At 43.4% G+C, this 18,396-nt stretch overlaps 2 protein-coding genes across 32 annotated transcripts in view; one reads left to right on the top strand and one right to left on the bottom strand.

Annotated features, from left to right (window-relative positions):
• VPS13B (vacuolar protein sorting 13 homolog B) overlaps positions 1 to 7,362 on the top strand; it is an 805,974-nt gene extending 798,612 nt beyond the window's left edge. For all 30 annotated transcript variants that reach the window (XM_086336078.1, XM_086336091.1, XM_086336075.1 and 27 more), the window contains 3 exons: positions 1,547 to 1,649; positions 2,154 to 2,403; positions 5,892 to 7,362. In XM_086336078.1, coding sequence (XP_086192204.1) covers positions 1,547 to 1,649; positions 2,154 to 2,403; positions 5,892 to 6,140 — 602 coding nt within the window. In that variant the 3' untranslated portion in view covers positions 6,141 to 7,362. The remainder of the gene's footprint in view (positions 1 to 1,546; positions 1,650 to 2,153; positions 2,404 to 5,891) is intronic.
• Positions 7,363 to 8,022: 660 nt separating this feature from the next.
• COX6C (cytochrome c oxidase subunit 6C) lies at positions 8,023 to 17,895 on the bottom strand. 2 transcript variants are annotated; one of them, XM_086336139.1, is made up of 4 exons: positions 17,856 to 17,895; positions 16,796 to 16,927; positions 15,731 to 15,858; positions 8,023 to 8,145 (listed from the first exon to the last, which is right to left on the bottom strand). In XM_086336139.1, the coding sequence occupies exons 2-3, from the start codon at positions 16,904 to 16,906 to the stop codon at positions 15,745 to 15,747; spliced, it is 225 nt and encodes a 74-aa protein (XP_086192265.1). In that variant the 5' UTR covers positions 16,907 to 16,927; positions 17,856 to 17,895; the 3' UTR covers positions 8,023 to 8,145; positions 15,731 to 15,744. The 2 variants fall into 2 exon arrangements, with proteins under 2 accessions (XP_086192265.1, XP_086192266.1); XM_086336140.1 differs by having other exon boundaries at positions 17,672 to 17,895.
• Between the last annotated feature and the right edge of the window lie 501 nt (positions 17,896 to 18,396).

Consider the following 18,396-nt stretch of genomic DNA (forward strand, 5'->3'; position numbering starts at 1 on the left):
CAACCCACTCGTGTTCTTGCCTGGAGAATCCCAGGGACGGGGGAGCCTGGTGGGCTGCCGTCTATGGGTCACACAGAGTCGGACACGACTGAAGTGACTTAGCAGCAGCAGCAAGGCTTATAGAATCTTCCTTAGTTCCCCAACCAGGGATTGAACACTTGCCCTTGCAGTGAAAGCACAGAGTCCTAACAGGACCGCCAGGGCTCTGGAATTGTTACCTTTGTGCCTAAAATCGGTATCATTTGGTCATGAAGTGGTGGCTGGCTGGCACCTCAAACAATGGGCAGGCACTCTGCACGTGTAGCTGCATCTGGCCGTAAAGTCCGCGGGGTACATTTGACTGCGGCTCTGCGCCTTGCTAGATCTGACAAGAGGCAGCCAGATTAGGGCATAAAACCCATGTCTGAGAGGAAGAGAGCAGGAAGAATGCCCACGCTCAGGCAGCCATCCGGAGCGGCTCCTTTAGGAGACCACACAGACAGGAACATGTGTTCCCGCCCCTTCCCCTCGCCGCCTCCCCCTCACGCCTGCCTCCCTCTCCTCCCATGAATGACGTTTTCACTCACAGGGAAACTGACAAAAAGTACTGCTGCAACTCATAACTGGACAAAGTTAAACGCTCCCTTATCAAATACTTACACATTCACAGAAACAGTATTCCTTTTGCCATGGATGGCAGCAAGATAAAGTCAACTTAGACTTCATAAATTCCTCTGGTCTTGAAAGCGCCCTTGTCCCTCACTGCGCGTTTCCCAAGGCTGTGGGGTTTCTCCCTTATGTAAGAGCATCTCAGAGCAGAGCTTCACATGGCCTCATTGGTTTCCATCATTCTTGTAAAAGTTTTATTACCTCTCTGAAGGTTTTACAAACCACTAACTCTTAGTCTAATGACTGTGCCTCGTTTATAAACATTTACAGGCCCTCAGAAAGCACACAGGCTGTACCATCTCTGGTTCCGGAGCGTCTCTGGAGGACTGCGTGGCTGCCGCTGGGTGCCCTCGTTTGGTGCTGGCACTGGGGAGAGCGTGTAATAAACCAGAGGCCCCGCGAGCGCTCATAAATATATATGGATTCATGTCTAACAGCTGGACCAAGTCATTTAAATACTGTATCTAGGCAACCACACGCCTTTGTGTGCATCTGTGTTGTGTTTTTTATTTGACCAGCCACACCGCAGATACAGACATATTGTAATATTAAGCAAGGAAGTCAACTAACAGTCTTGACTTTTGTGTCACATCAACTGTAAATGATGTGTAAGCTATTGCTCAGGCCTGACTATTCCCAGGAGCATTATGCTTCCTCTAATTGCCCGCCTGTACTTGGACTGTAGCTCATTCATATTTCAGCTTGCAGCTAATAGAAGATCACCTGGGTTAAGAGCATTGCAATGTTTAATGATTATCTATACACTTACTTCCAGAGATGTGACATCATTTTGGATCTGTAGCGTTTTATAGATGCCTCTGAGCAGATGACATCACTGTAGCATGAAGCTGTTTTCCAGAAAACAACTAGTAAAACCCCCTTACTTCTCTTACTACAGGTATTTTACACGGAGCTGGACTTTCTCAGCTTCCCAAACAGCGCTATCAGCCAAGTGATCTGCACGCTGACCAGGCTCCAAACAGCCACGTCAAATATGTCTGGTAAGATTATCTGGACGCTGGTTAAGCTGTACATGTGCACTGTATGTTAACAGGGCCTGGCTTCCTCTCAGCTAACGGGCCACCCTTCCAGAGGAGCCCAAAAGGAGCAGCTGTTTTCAGGAGAGGCTGCTGGTCCACAGCTCTGGGCTGGCAGCAGAAGGTCCCACTCAGGGCAGGATGTCCATTGGCAGGTCCCACTCAGGGCAGGATGTCCATTGGCAGGGATGCCGGGGCCCGCAAGAGGGCCTGAGGTCATCTGTATCCTAATTAGGGGTGACATTTCTAATGGGGGGAAGAGGACTCACCAAACCAAGGGGTATCTTTGTCTTCAGGAGGAGCTGGGTTCGATTGACCAGAATCAGAATTAAAGTGACAATTACACATTTCAAGATGAAATGAATCATCAGATTGGTGAGGGCCCTTGCATTGGTTCAAACTGTGAGCCCTGAGAGGTGAGCATCTCTCCCAAGCTGGCTGTGGCCTCACCTTTCTCCTCTGATGCAGGAAGATGCTCCAGTCTCTGGGCAGACCGGAAGTGCACATGGCCCTGGAGGTTGTTCTGGTGAGGGGCTCAGGCCAGGAGCACGAGGGCTGCCTGCTGCTGACGTCAGACGTGCTCTTCGTGGTGAGCGTCAGCGAGGACACCCAGCAGCAGGCCTTCCCAGTCACGGAGATCGACTGCACACAGGACCGCAAGCAGAGCAGCCTGCTCATCGTGCAGCTCAAGCAGCCCAGAGTGGCCTGTGACGCAGAGGTACTTTTCGACAGCGGGGTGCCTGGGGTTAGCTGCCGGCAGCATTGAGACCCAGGGTGAACACAGGTACCGGGCGTCTGTGAGCCGGCAGCCTCTGCAGTGGGCGCCAGAGACTGGGAGGGCTGCCAGGGGCAGGGGCGGCAGAAGGCCGGTGGACTCACCGCTGGGGCTCAGCCACCCGAGAGTCCAAGGTCAGTCGTTGTGGGGCCGGGGTGCAGGAGCTCTAGAGTGAGCGGGTCTGAACAAGCCGGGCCAGGACCAGGGCAGCGATTCCACAGAGCAGGCCTCCAGGTCTGAAGTCCACAGGGCAGGCCCGAGTCTGCGCGTGGCCTGGGAGTGCTGCAGCCAGTCCCTCCAGCAGGGACGAGAGAGAAAGGGCCACCCAGGAGCGAGGGGCGTCACGCGTGCAACAAGCACGGGCACCGCCTCCCTCAGCCCCAGCTCCTGAGAGCTCGGGGTCAAACTTTTGTCTCCAGCTCTCTCCCACCCCCTGCTCTGTCTTCCACGCGGCTCTGTGTCCCCTTCCCCATAGGACATTTCCCACCCCCTGAGCGCTACACGCTACCTCCTGGGGACACTGCGTGGGCTCCGGGGGCAGGCTCCCTGGCCACACAACAGCTGGGAGGGGGGGTGCATTCTGGGAGTCGGGGGCCAGAGGTGATCGTGGGCTTCCTGCCGTCCAGACCAGGGTGAGCACATGCCCCCACTGGAACCCTGCTCTGCCCCTGCCTCTGCCTCCCTGCTGATGGCCTGATCCTTGGGGCCCCGAGAGCTGACCTCGGAAACGGACATCTTTTCCCACACAGCTAGATTGGGGTTGGATCAGAGTTTAAGTGGAACCTGCCTGTCCTAACATAGGGTCTGAGTAGCTCCCAGAAAGGACAGCCAACCTTGCCTCTGGCAGGTCCTGCCTGATTCCTTCTTTCATTATGTTCTTCCTGGTATGGGAAGCCTGCGTCTCCCTCACACCACCGTTTGGGTAAAATTATCTGAGAAGATGGAAGGCAGCCAACCACAACAACTCTGAGATTTCTCTAGTTTCTTGGATCATAATCAGTCAGGCTTTAAGCTGGGGCTTGGCACTAAGACTACATTGCTGGTTTGAGTTGATGACTTTCTGGGAATAAACAGAGGTCAGATGTCCAGCCTGACTTTATTAGATCTGCCAAAATCTTCTGATCCGGTTGACAATAAAGCAGCAATGATCTGGCTACAGGCCTTGGCAGGGGATAGTATCATTATCTTCAAGTCCCTGGTCCTTAACGAGAAGCTTCCAAAGCCCTGAGGAGTATCTGTGACCATCATTATTCTTCAGTTGGCTTGGGAAATATTTCAGATCTTAAACTATTGAGACTAGAGAATCAGCATTTGCTGTTAAACTGTCTTCAACTGTGATCCTTCTTTGGCTTTTCTGCTTGAGAAGAGTACTGTGGGGAATTGTAGCTGGAGGGGAACACACCTCAGCTTCCCTGGGGGTTACTGAGATGGCAGGTGGAGTCACCACCCGAGACGTTTTCCAGCCTGAGACCATGGGATCACTGACATTGTGGACACCATGCTCACCACTCGTTTCCCAAGGGTGCTCAGGATGAAGGGGTCAGGGTGAAGGGATGGCTGCAACAGAGGCAGGAAGAGATGACTGGGAGCAGGAACACTGCAGGGCAGCTTACACAGCAGCAGGAGGCACTGGGCAGACCAGCAGACTTGCAACCCTTCAGCCTCTAAATTCCACTTTCTCACCCTTTACCTCTAACCCCAGCTCCTTATTAACAAACAAAAAATAACTGTCCCATTCATCCTGTGTTCAAACCTTCCCCCACTCACTCCAATGGAGACCCAGGCTGCAAAACAAAAATGCACAAAAAATATTTTTTGGAGACAGTAGATGCTTCCTTAATAATGCTCTGATCCAGTCTTTCCAAAATGGCAGTGGGGGTCGCTCAGCAGTGCTGCCTGACGGTGCGTTTCCCTCAATGGCCGCGCCCAACCTAAGCCTCGGGCAGAAACCTGGGCCGGGAAGCCTACCCATCGTCTTCCAGTGAAAACTAAAGAATAGTATTTTAAAATCTTTACATGAAATGGCTTTTCTGGGATTTTGCTCTAGATGCTAGCAAACATAGCTCCTTTGAATTTTGGAAGGAATTAATTTGTAGATGACATCATTCAGTATATTCAAATACGGCAGGATTTTTTTTTTTTAATCAGCATTTGCTTTTCTTAGTTAAATGCAGCCATTTGTAGGGTAATAATTGCTTAATATGCCTGGCACATTATTGAAATCCCTTATGAGAGGCTCAAAATGAGTCAGAAGGTCAATTTATTCCTTGGCCATGTTCCTTTCACAACACGGGTTTTCCTGTGCTGCTGTTCAGGAGGAGCAATTAAGACTCTTGTGTATTCGAAGCTTTCCAGCTGAATCCTGACCCCATCAGATGATATCATCAGAGTTCTGGCTTTTGCCTGGTGGTGCACAGCTTTCATCTGTCAGGGAATCTTTGGGGGCCTTTATTTTCTTTCCCAAATTTAAAAATATGAGACTGAACTCTAATGGACGCCCTACTTATTTTTCTGGCAGGCTGACCTCTCTTTACCATCCCACTGGCTTTCTGCCGCTTGTAAGACAGCCTTGGCTGCGCTGTCTCTGTGCCCTACACAGAAATATATACATTCTTTACTACTATTTCAAGAACTCCAAAGTCCTCATTAAAATGTTTGTAAGTCTTCCAGAGTAGTCTTGCCAACGTTTGGTAGGTAAAGGCCATGGAGAGGTCAGCGGCTACCTGATTCCCAGGGACCAGCGGCTTACACTGGAAACGTCCCACTCCACTTGATTTACACAGTGGACCGCTACAGAATTCCAGGATGGGGGTAATTTATAGCTCCACTTGCCTGATGGGCACTTCCTGAGAAAATCTCTCTCAAGAGTTTGGGTAGCGCATCAGTTCTTCTATTTGAGCTCCACTGAAGACGTGCCAGACCCTGGCGGACCATGAGTGCGCTGTGCATCCTCCCTCTTCTCCATAAAAACTTCCCCTTCCTCTGCCCAGTTTTTTTAATTTTCTCTAGCTTTAAATCCTAATATTTATAAAAGCAGAAAATGTTACAGTTCAAAAGGTATTTGTTTTCTTAATGCTCTGTCCAAAGCCACTGGTTTGAAAGAGGTAGACGTTCTATCTGGAGAGGTTTCCAGAAACAAGCAGAGCTTTTATCTCAGAGTTTAATGTTGATTAGAATGAAACAGAGCAAAGATACTTTTCTCCTTTTTTCCTGGACTAGGCTACCAGAGAACAGTGACAGATGTTTTTAAGAGTAAAATATTCCCAAACCGTCAAACATGGGACTTTTACACACCAAGCGCTTATTCAGTGGCTTTAGTAGGTAACCTACAAGGCGAAACATCCAGTATATCAATGCAAGAGAAGGAGTAATCTTGTTATGGAAGTGTCCTTAAGAGGGTTTGGAAACTGAAAACTTCTTTTGGGTCGCAGGTGGATGGAGTTCGAGAGAGACTGTCAGAGCAACAGTATAACAGACTTGTGGACTACATCACAAAGACCTCTTGTCACCTGGGCCCCGGCTGCTCCTCCGTGCAGACGTCATGCCCTGTGGTGGCTGTGGAACCGCTCCCCTCCACTGTGAAAACATACCATTATATGGTTGATCCACATTTTGCCCAAGTTTTCATTAGTAAATTTACCATGGTGAAAAATAAAGCCCTGAGGAAAGGGTTCCCTTGAGTCCCCTCCAAGGTGTTGATTGCTGCTTGTGCCATTATTTTTGAAAAAGAAACCTAATGAGCTCTTAACATCTATTGTGGACACGAAACCACTGTTCAATTCAAACTCTTCCTTTTTCCTACAACTAAGATACTTCAAAATTGAGTGATTAAAAAACTTAGTCCTTTCCTGTTTGGTCTTATCGTGTATTGAAAATACATTCCTTTTTGCTCTTTTTGCTAAAATTTCGACTTTAATTAAGATTGTCAACTCTGTAGTCAAGCGTTGGAAACAGATGTAAACTTTATCTCCTGCTGCATCTCTTTTTAGGATGAGACATCATCTTTGCCTAACACCCTTCTCTGCAGAAGTTTAGCTTTAAATGAAATTCAATGCTTAAGATCTTACTGTTTAACTTGTTAATGTTATTTAAACGTGATGCTATTTTAAGTGAAAGCTGCCATGTACATTTCTACTCTAAACTTTTACTGAAATTTTACTGATGACTTATCCAGGTACATTTTGGAAAAATGTCTTTCTAATCTGTTTTGCTAGGCAAGCAAATCTTTTTTTGTCTACTGCTAAAAACAGATCCAGGGTGCTCAGGTGAGTTTCTTTAGTTCCATAAGCAACACACTACTGGGGAACTCCCACTACTGGATACTTTTATGGACGGACTCACCCTGATGCCTTAGCCAAGTCAAGGACCCTAACACTAACCTTAACAATAGTTCATTTTGATGACTTAGCATGATCCAGCATAAAGATATTACCATGATTTTTTGTTTTTAAAAAATGGATTTGGCTCAAGATCCTAGGTCACCACGTACACCTTGAGCATTCAGTAAAAATTTGATACTCCAACTAAAATACATTTTTACTTATTACATCCAAACTTGGGCCTACAACCTGATACCTACAGTTGTGAGATGCTAAGGAATTTCAGTTTCAAATGTCTGCTTTAACTTAAGCCTCACATGTTACTGGGCATAAGAAAGAGATCACTGCATAGTTGTTTACTGTTAATGGACACTTTAGGCTGAATATGAAAAAAATGGCTCCACCATTACTTTGCTATATCATACTCATTTAGGAAAGTGATAGTTTTGTCAACCACAAGAGTGACTATTTTTAAGCTTGTAAATATGTATTAAGTCTTGTATCTTTTATGATAAATTTGCATACTACTAATTGTTATATGAAATTGTTTAAAATAAAACAAATTCTTGAATTACTGATCATACATAAACGTGGGTTCTTAAAATGCAGGTTTCACTGATACCTAGGTTTATTACAGCTTACATTATTGGACTCAAGAATTCTGCACAAGAAAATTTGTTAACCTAATGAAAGAACTGGGGATTCAGTTAGTTTTCGCTAAAATGACACAATTCTTAAAGCTCTTTTGATCACAACAAAAACAATTACTAAAGGAGAGAAAGCTCCTAAGCCCTCCTCTGAAAAATGTTACCACACTCTCAATTAGCAAATATCAGTCAACCTCAATTCCAATTAAAAAACTTTTTTTGTGTATTTCATATTGTACACGCATACAGTTAGGCCTTCAATAAAGTGGTAACTGAATAAAGAACCTTAAATGTACCTATTACATCTGCCCAATGGCTGGATCCAGTAGGGCAATCTGATAACAATGAAGTCCAAAGACATTTTATTGGAAAGACAGTCTGGGGGTTCAGGATGGGGAACACATGTACACCCGTGGCGAATGCATGCTGTTGTATGGGAAAACCAATACAATATTGTAAAGTTAAAAAAAAAAAAAAATTAAATAAATAAAGTTACTTTCCAAATTCAAAAAAAAAAAAAAAAAATCCCTGACCAATTCTAATCCAAGTACCCCAAACTCTACATGTTGGTAAGAATAACTGAACAAAGACTTAAGTGTCGACAGTATGTTAATTGTTTGTTTATTGAGAGACTATTTCTCACCCCAGATAGTCATAGTTTCATAGTTCAGGAACACAGGAAAGTGACAAACTTCCAGGGAACTCAACCCAAAGAAATTCTGTGGAGAAAAACAGAGTGACCAAGTTAACGACAGTCATTCTCTTAATACCTCGCCACGCTGGGTCCCCTGAGCGCTACTGCCACCGATGCGGGCCACGTTTTGCTCACTCACCCTTAGTCCAGGAGCAGCCCCAGTCAGGCTGCCTGGGCTCCAGGTCCATTCTCCCCTATGCTCCCTAACCTCCCTGTCCAACCTCTATTCCATTTGGGGCATTCACATCTTTTTCTGAGGTTTCTTGCTTTCATGTACCAAGTTCTACCTTTTTTTCTTCAAGTCCACCCCGTCCGTTCCAGTCTCATACCCATACAGTTCTTAAAAAGCAGCAGTCCATTTGTTCTAAACTTTTGTATTCTTGTCTCCAAATCTGCTCCTCTTTTTATTGTTTTTTAAGCAATCAACTTCTTATAAGTAAAAGGTAAAAAAAAAAATGTGTTTAAAAAATCAGCCTGTTAACATCTGATTATGAAAAGTATAACCACTGCGAAAGCTTTGAAAATTTCAAAGGTACGAGAAAACAGCAGTATTAAGATAACACACACAAGAAACTAGTATTTTCTTTATCTTTTTACCTTCAGCCTTTTTTGTTATGCACTTTTAACACAGATCACCCTTTACATAAAACATTCTTAGTTTTCTATTTTAGTAATTCCTGTTACTTTGTGATTGTCAATTCTAACGGACATAACAGTCCATGATGGAAATTACAATTCCTATCAGTTTTCCAACCACTGGGAATAAACTTTTTTTTCTACTATTATATATTACATATATTCAACTATGGCTACTTAATACATGTATCGATCTGTGACTCAGATACTTCTTAATATAAGCAACTACAGAAACGGAATGTAACAGAATTGAATCTAACACTAGGCAAAAGTTATTTATACTCAAAATTATCCTTAAATTTTAGACACAGAATCTTAATTCACACTGTCCATGAGGCAGTGGACCTTGACTACCCAACCAGAATCTAGAAAGCTACCAAGTCACCTGTGGACATCCAAATAACAAACCATAAAAGGTTTCCAGTGCTTCAGGGAAGAAGGAAAAGAGCAGACCTTGCACACAGTGTTCTGGGCTGTCTGAGGGCCTCCCCAGGGACTATTTCTATCTTTATCTCGAACACTGGTGACAATGGTGACTGTGTTTAAGGGACTTATGAGACACCATCAAAAAGACCAACATTTGTATTGTGGAGGTGCATGAAGGGACAGAGAATTTATGTGAAGAAATACTGGCCAAAAACTTTCCAAATCTGAAGAAAGAAATGTATATACAAACATGTTACTTGGAAGTAAGATGAACCCAAAGTCTCCTAACATCAAGACACATTATAATCCAACTGTCAAAAACCAAAGACAATGAATCCTGGAAGCAGTAAGATTCACCGTCTATAACGGAGCTTCTATAAGATTATCAGTAGACTTCTCAGGAAAATGTCCTTCAAAAATCAGGAAGAAATTAAGACACTCCCAGATAAACAAAAGCTAAAGGATAAGGAGTTCATTACTACTAGATCTGCAAGGAGAACTGTTCAATTTGAAACAAAATTACACTAGACAATCACTCAAAGCCATACTGAAATATGAAGCTCCCTGGCAAAGGTAAATATGTGAATAAATATAAAAGCCAGTGTTAATCATGTTTCATATCCCCACTTTCAATTTTGTAGTATTTAAAAGGCAAAAGCACTAAAAAAAAAAAAAGAAAAGAAAGACATCTTGTGTTAATGGGCACAATACCTAAAAATACCATTTGTGACATCAATAACAAAGTAGGGGAACAGGGTTGTAAAAGATAATTTTTGTATGTGATTAAATTTTTGTATGTGTGTTATCAGCAATTCAAAATAGACTATAACAATAGGTTGGTTTAAAGGTCCCAAACAAAAGTCATGGATCTGAGGAATGGATACAAAACAAGGTCCAACTACAAGCTATGTACAAAAGATTCACTTTAGATCCAAAGATACACATAGTTTTGAAGTTAAGGATGAAAAGAGACTCCATACAGGCAGCAATCTAAAGAGCAAGAGCGGCTATACTGTTAGCAGATAAAACAGACTAAGTCAAAACATGCTACAAACACAAAGGACATTTTATAATGGCAGGTCAGTCCACCAAGAAGGCAGATTATATATACACCAACCATGAGAGCCTGGAAATATATGAAGCAAACACTAACAGAATTGAAGGAAGAAATAGACAGCTCTACGTAACAATAGGTGACTTAGAATGTAAAATCTTACAGAAAAACTAAACAAACTCTTTGGCAAACCTATGGCTATAATTGAAATGACCAGACAGAAGATCATTAAGAAAATAAGAGGACTTGAACACTACAGACCAATCAAATCTCATTCTACCCAACATCAGAATATGTATACTTTTTCTTAAGTGCATATGGATTAATTTCCATGTTAGGTCATAGAACAACAGATTTTAAGACTGAAATCACATAAAGTATCTTTGCTGGTCACAATGGATGAAACTAGAAATCCTAACAGAAGGAAGAGAGATAGCAAGGGAACATTTCATGCAAAGATGGGCTCGATAAAGGACAGAAATGGTATGGACCTAAGCCAGAAGCAGAGGATATTAAGAAGAGATGGCAAGAATACATAGAAGAACTATACAAAAAAGATCTTAACAACCCAGATAACCACGATGCTGGCTCACCTAGAGCCAGGCATCCTGGAATGCGAAGTCAAGTGGGCCTTAGGAAGCATCACTATGAACAAAGCTAGTGGAGGTGATGGAATTCCAGCTGAGCTATTTCAAATTCTAAAACATGATGCTGTTAAAGTGCTTCACTCAATATGCCAGGAAATTTGGAAAACTCAGCAGTGGACACAGGACTAGAAAAGGTCAGTTTTCATTTCAATCCCAAAGAAAGGCAATGCCAAAGAATGCTCAAACTACTGCACAACTGCACTCATCTCACACGCTAGTAATGCTCAAAATTCTCCATGCCAGGCTTCAAGAGTACATGAACCGTGAAATTCCAGATGCTCAAGCTGGTTTTAGAAAAGGCAGAGGAACCAGAGATCAAATTGCCAATATCCGCTGGATCATCAAAAAAGCAAGAGTTCCAGAAAAACATCTATTTCTGCTTTATTGACTATGCCAAAGCCTTTGACTGTGTGGACCACAACAAACTCTGGAAAATTCTGAAAGAGATGGGAATACCAGATCACCTGACCTGCCTCTTGAGAAATCTGCACGCAGGTCAGGAACAGTTAGAACTGGACATGGAACAACAGATTGTTTCCAAATTGGGAAAGGAGTACATCAAGGCTGTATATTGTCACCTTGCTTATTTAACTTACATGCAGAGTACATCATGAGAAATGCTGGGCTGGATGAAGCACAAGCTGGAAATCAAAGATTGCCAAGACAGGCATCAATAACCTCAGATATGCAGATAATGCCACCCTTATGGCAGAAAGTGAAGAACTACTAAAGAGCCTCTTGATGAAAGTGAAAGAGGGTGAAAACGTTGGCTTGAAGCTCAACATTCAGAAAACTAAGATCATGGCATCTGGTCCCATCACTTCATGGCAAATAGATGAGGAAACAGTGGAAATAGTGACAGACTTTATTTTTGGGGGCTCCAAGATCACCGCAGATGGTGACTGCAGCCATGAAATTAAAAGACGCTTGCTCTTTGGAAGAAAAGCTATGACCAACCTAGAGAGCATATTAAAAAGCAGAGATATTACTTTGCCAACAAAGGTCCATCTAGTCAAGGCTATGGTTTTTCCAGTAGTCATGTATGGATGTGAGAGTTGGACTGTAAAGAAAGCTGAGTGCTTTTGAACTGTGGTGCTGGAGAAGACTCTTGAGAGTCCCTTGGACTGCAAGGAGATCCAACCAGTCCATCCTAAGGAGATCAGTCCTGGGTGTTCATTGGAAGGACTGATGATGAAGCTGAAACTCCAATACTTTTTGGCCACCTGATGCGAAGAACTGACTCACTGGAAAAGACCCTGATGCTGGAAAAGATTGAAGACAGGAGGAGAAGGGGATGACAGAGGATGAGATGGTTGGATGGCATCACCGACTCGATGGACATGAGTTTGAGTAGGCTCTGGGAGTTGGTGATGGAGAGGGAGGCCTGGCATGCTGCAGTCCATGGGGTCGCAAAGAGTCGGACACAACTGAACAGAAGGAAGACAGAAAAATCCACAAATACGTTGAGATTAAACAACATACTCTCCAACCACCAATGGGTCAAAGTAGGTTTAAGAAGAAAAGTTTAAAAGATCAAGTCAACAACCTAAGTTTACCCCTCAAAAGGTAGAAAAGAAAAGCAAGCTAAACCAAAGCCACAGGAAATAAAGATTATTATAAACATACCAAGAAATAAACATAATATTAACAGACTTTAACTAAGTAAGAAGATTAAATCCACAATCAAAAAACACTCAACAAACAAAAGGCTGGGATAAGATGGCTTCACAGGTAAATTCTACCAAACATTTTAAAAAAGTTAACCCCAATCCTCCTCAAACTCTTCCAAAAAACTGAAGAGGGGAACACTTTCAAATTCACTCTATGTATTTTTTAACTTGCATATATTAATGACAACTTAAACCTGTGTATGGGAGAGAGACTGCCCTTCCATGTTTTCCTGTGTCTCTCATATGTCCACATCTGACTAACCATCTTATTTAAAAATACAAAACATTTGGGGCTTCCCTGGTGGCTCAGTGGTAAAGAACCCACCTGCCAATGAAGAGATACAGCTTTAATCCCTAATCCGGGAAGATCCTACATGCTGCAAAGCAGCTAAGCCTGTGCACCACAACCACTAGGCCTGTGCTCGAGAGCCTGGGAGCTGCAATGACTGAGCTCGTGAGCCACAGCTACTGAAGCCTGTGCGCCCAAGAGCCTGTGCTCTGCCAACAAGAGGAGCCCCTGCAAAGAAGAGCCCCCACTCACAGCAACTAGAGAAAAGCCCACTTAGCAACAAAGACCTAGCACAGCCACAAATAAAATTTAAAAAAAAAAAAAAAAAACACATTCTATAAGACCATCAAATATATTAAAGACAAATTACAGAGCAATATCCCAAATATAGATGCAAAAATCCCTCATAAAATACTAGCCAACAATTCAACAGTTCATTAAAAGGATTACACACCATGAACAAGGATGATTCAACATGTGAAAAATACAACACACCGCAAGACAAAAAGTCACATGATCTTTTCAACTGATTCAAGAAAGCATTTGAAAAATTTAATACCTTTCCATGATTAAAAAAAAATTCAAATAAAGAATAGGAAGAAAAACTACCTCAACATAATAAAAGTGATATATGAGAAACCCACAGCTAATATACTCTCCTCTAAGGTCGGGGGGGGTGGGGGGGTGGGGGAAGGATGCACATTTTGGCTGCTTCTCTTCAACACAGTACTGGAAATCCTGCTGCTACTGCTGCTAAGTCGCTTCAGTCGTGTCCGACTCTGTGCGACCCCATAGACAGCAGCCCACCAGGCTCCCCCGTCCCTGAGATTCTCCAGGCAAGAACACTGGAGTGGGTTGCCATTTCCTTCTCCAATGCATGAAAGTGAAAAGTGGAAGTTAAGTCGCTCAGTCATGTCTGACTCAGCGACCCCATGGACTGCAGCCCACCAGGCTCCTCTGTCCATGGGATTTTCCAGGCAAGAGTACTGGAGTGGGGTGCCACTGCCTTCTCCGACTGGAAATCCTAGCCAGGGCAATTAAGGAAGAAAAGAAATGACATCCAAATTGGAAAGGAAGAAGTAAAGCTATCTGCAGATGATCTGATCTTATATGCAGAAAACCTTCAAAGATTGATCGATCTCTCTCACACACACAAAACTGTTAGAATAACTCAGCAAAGCTGAGTAGTGTCTCTATACACTAACAATGAATAATCAGAAAAGCAAATTAAAACAATCTCATATTAGCATTAAACTACAATTCTTAGGAATAAACTTCAACAAGGAGGTAAAAGACTTATATACTGTAAAGTATAAAACATTGGTGAAATTAAAGAAACAAATAAATGGAAACACATCTTGTGTTCATGATCTAGAATACTTGTAACTGTCAAGATTTCACACTACCCAAAATGATCTGTATAATGCAATTCCTACCAAAATCCCAACAGCATTTGAGAAATAGGAAAATCCATCCTAAAACTCATGTGGATTATCAATAAGACCATGAACAGCCAAAACAATCTTGAAAAAGACAACAAGGCTAGAGGACTAACACTTCCTGATTTCAAAACCTGCTATAAAGGTATTGAATCAAGAGTGTAATATTGGCATAAAGATGGAAATATAAACTAATGCAATAGACTAGAGTCCCAAAATAAACCCGTCCATATAGAGAAAAACACCAAAGGTACTAAAACTAATGGGAAAATATTTTCAAGAGATGGTGTTTGGAAAACTGGATATTCACATGCAAAAGAATGAAGCAAACCATTTCCTTAACATCATATCCAAAAATTAACTCAAAATAGATCAAAGACCTAAAGGTAAGAGCTAATAAAACTATAAAACTTCAGGAAAAAAAGTAATACTTTATGACAGTGAATTTGTTAATGATTTCTTAAATATGACACCAAAAGTACAGGCAAAAAAAAAAAAAATTAGAATCCCCTCAGAATTTCAAATGTCTATTCATCAAAAGATACAATTAATAGACTGAAAAGGCAATTACAGAATGGGAGAAAATATCTAAATCATATCTGATAGGGGCTTTTAAATAACTCCTACAACTCAACAAAAAACTGTCCGATTAAAAATGGGCAAAAGACTTGCATAGACATTTCTCCAAAGAAGTTATACAAACAGCTAACAAGCATGGGAAAAGAGGCTCAACATCATTAACCATTAGGGAAATACAAATGAAGACCAAAAGAAAACAATACCTAACACTCATTAGGATGGCTACTATCAAAAACCCAGAAAATAAGCGGTGGCAAGGACATGGAGAGACCCTTGCACACAAAACTTAGTGAAGCGTAAAATAGTGCAGCCACTATGTAAAAGAGGATGGTGGTTCCTTAAAAATTTAAAACCAGAACATCATATGGTTTAGCAACTCCACTTCTGAGTATATACTCAAAATAGTATTAAAAGCAGGGTATAAAAGAGATATGCACACAGAACAGCAGCATTATTCACAAGAGCCAAAAGGTGTATAAGGAATCCAAGTCCATTAACAGATGAATGAATAACAAATGAAAAACAAAATGTGGTATACAGATAAAATGGATTACTCAGCCTTAACAAGGAAGAAAATTCTCACACAGCTGTAATGAATACACCTTGAGGATATTACATTAAATGAAATAAGTCACTATTCCACTTAACATGAGGTATCTAGACAGAAGCATGGTGACTGCCTGGGGAAGGCGGAAATATTTAATGGGTACAGAATGGATCCCCATCTGCAAGATGAAGAGTTCTGAAGACCAGCTGTGCAACGATGTAAAGGTACTTGACAATACTGAACTGTTCGTAATTAAGACCGTATGTTTCATGTATACACACAATCGAAAGGTTTTAAACAGTAACTTCGAATAACTGTATTACCTTTATATTCCAAATCACTTTGCACTCTGAAAGATACCAGCCTTCCTCATCTCCTCAAAATCTTTCATGGAATCATAATTTCTGTAGAAGTCTGCATATGCCTTCTTTCTTTTTTCAGCTACAGCAAACTAAAAGGTAACAATCACATTCAGGGTTTATTTTTTAGATTATTAGAAACAATATCTAAAGACAATGTAAATGACCAAGCTTCTGTTCACCTTGAAGCCTATTATTTTATTAAATAAGTAATTAGGGCTTCCCTAGTGGCTCGGTGGTCAAGAATTCACCGTGGTTCAATCCCTGGGCCCGGAAGAGCCCCTGGAGAGGGAAAGAGCAATGCACTCCAGTATTCCAGTATTCCTGCCTGGGAAATCCCATGGACAGAGAAGCCTGGCGGGCTGCAGTCCATGGGGTCACACGAGTTGGACATGACTTAGCAACTAAACAACAAAGAAGTAACTAAGTTAAAATGAACTTTTTAGGATGGATCCTAATCTGACTAGCATCCTTACAGGAGGAAAAAATTCAGACAGAAACATACTAACACATATAGGACCATGTGATGAGAGGGAGAAGACAGCCATCTTCTACAAAGTCAAGCAGAGAGGCAGCAGAAGAAATCAACCCCAAAGTTTTTTTGGTTGTTTTCGGCCACACTTGTGGCAGGTGGGATCTTAAGTTTCCCAACCAGGGATAGAACCCGTGCCCCCTGCAATGGAAGCTTGGAGTCTTAACCACTGGATGGTCAGGGAAGTCCCCGACAGCTATCCTGATCTTTAGCCTCAAAAATTTTTTCTACTGTGGAAGCCACCCACTTTGTGGTATTTTGTTATGGCAGCCCAACCAAATTAAGCTTCATTTAAAGATGGAAGACAAGCCATCTGGAGAATAAGAAATACTGTCCCCATCACACTGAAGTGGGTAGAGAAAGGTAAGAGCAAGGGAGCACCCTACAGAGGGAATTTCTTTAAAAGACTCTATGAGCTATCTACGAAAATGAAATATATTTTCAAATTGAAAACATTTTTCGACCGCGAGCACAAAGTAAAAATAAAACATACATACCTTATAGAAAGTTGCAAACCCCAGAGAGACCATGAATGCGCCAACAATATGAAATCGCAGACGTCTGGCCAGAAGGCCACGCATCTGAGGTTTTGCCAAAGCAGTGGACATGGCAGTTTTTCTTCTCGACGGCTAGAATGAGAGAGAGCTCTTAGAACTCTTATGCACAATACATTTTAGTACCTAGAGACACAAGCAGGACAGTGGACCAACTCCTCTACCAAAACCTAGGACCTTTAGGGGCTTAGTGACTTCATCTTTTTCCCTTTCACACGCTGAACGACCACCCTAAATAAGCAAGCCGGTTGCGACCCAACAGTAACCGGGGAACAAGAATGACACAGGCCTCTCCGAATTACAGGAAAGATCAGCAGTGGCTCTAGATTGATAGCACAAGTGCAAACAACTCTACCACCAATTCATTTAATCCTGTGAGACAGGTGTTTTCCCGTTTTACTGACAAAAACCTGGACGCACGAAGGTTAAGGAAACATTTCAAGGTCGCGCAGTCAGGACTAACACCCGGGCGGGCCCCCCAGCAGGTCCCCCGGGCCCTCGGCGAGCGCCGCCCGCGCGGGGAGGGAAGGCCCTGCGCGCGCGGGGGCGGCTGCGGGAGGGAGGCCCGCCCCCGGGCCCCAGCCTCCCAACCCCAACCCCAAGGCTACCACAAAGCCGACGGCGCCCCTCCCGCCCGGGGCCCGGAGGAGGGGGAAACCGCTCCCTTTCTGCAGGTGAAAACACCGGGACCGGACAGGTCAAAGGACGCCGCCAAGGTCACGCTCAACGCAGTGAGATACGCAACGGTCCCCGGGGCCGGGCCGGCTGCCTCCGAAGCCTGGCGGTCCCTCCAGGCCCCTCTCACGCCCCTCAGCAAACCTGGGGTCCCCGGGAGACCCTCCCCGAAGAGGCCGCAACGCCGGGAAGCTGGGGTCGACACGGGCCAGAGGTCCGAGGTTTCCCGACCCTAGAGATGGAGAGTAACGGCTAGAGAGGCAGACCGGCAGCGGGAGGCGGCAGGCGGGGGAATCCAAACAAGGGAGGAGGTAGGCACACGACTCACCTCAACCACGATGTCCTCTCAGGCTGATGGAGAAATGGACGGCGTTTCCGCAGCGCGCAGGCGCCTAAATAGAGGGAACGGAGAGGGGACCCGGCTACGGTGGCCGAAAGAGTCCAAAAAGCCTCCGGCGCGCCTCCCGCTGGTCACAGCTGACGTTAACCAGGGTTTTCAGTCTCTTCCTTGGGTAACTTTGGATTTATTTAGACTTTGACCTTCTGCGTCAGTTTCTTTAGTAAATTGGACATACTGATCTTACTCATACACAGAGTTGATATGAACTGATTAAGGAATTCAAAGATTTTAAATGTGTGAATTTAAATAAATATATACCCTACAAATACAGCACAAATCTTCCTGGACATGCATGGATTGCTCCGACTATGTGCACAAACCAACATTTTCATTATGACTATCCTTATGCATATAGCCACTTGTTTGGGTAAACAGTGAACCAGACAGCCAAGTTCCAGAAGCTCACAGCTCAGCAAATGAGACAGGCATAAACAGAGTAATATCATGAATCCCAACCAGTGGATGCTGT

This window comes from Bos grunniens, chromosome 14 (genome assembly GCF_055505025.1).
Source record: "Bos grunniens cultivar Pamir isolate PY7600 chromosome 14, Bosgru_T2T1.0, whole genome shotgun sequence".
In the NCBI taxonomy this organism is placed as follows: domain Eukaryota; kingdom Metazoa; phylum Chordata; class Mammalia; order Artiodactyla; family Bovidae; genus Bos; species Bos grunniens.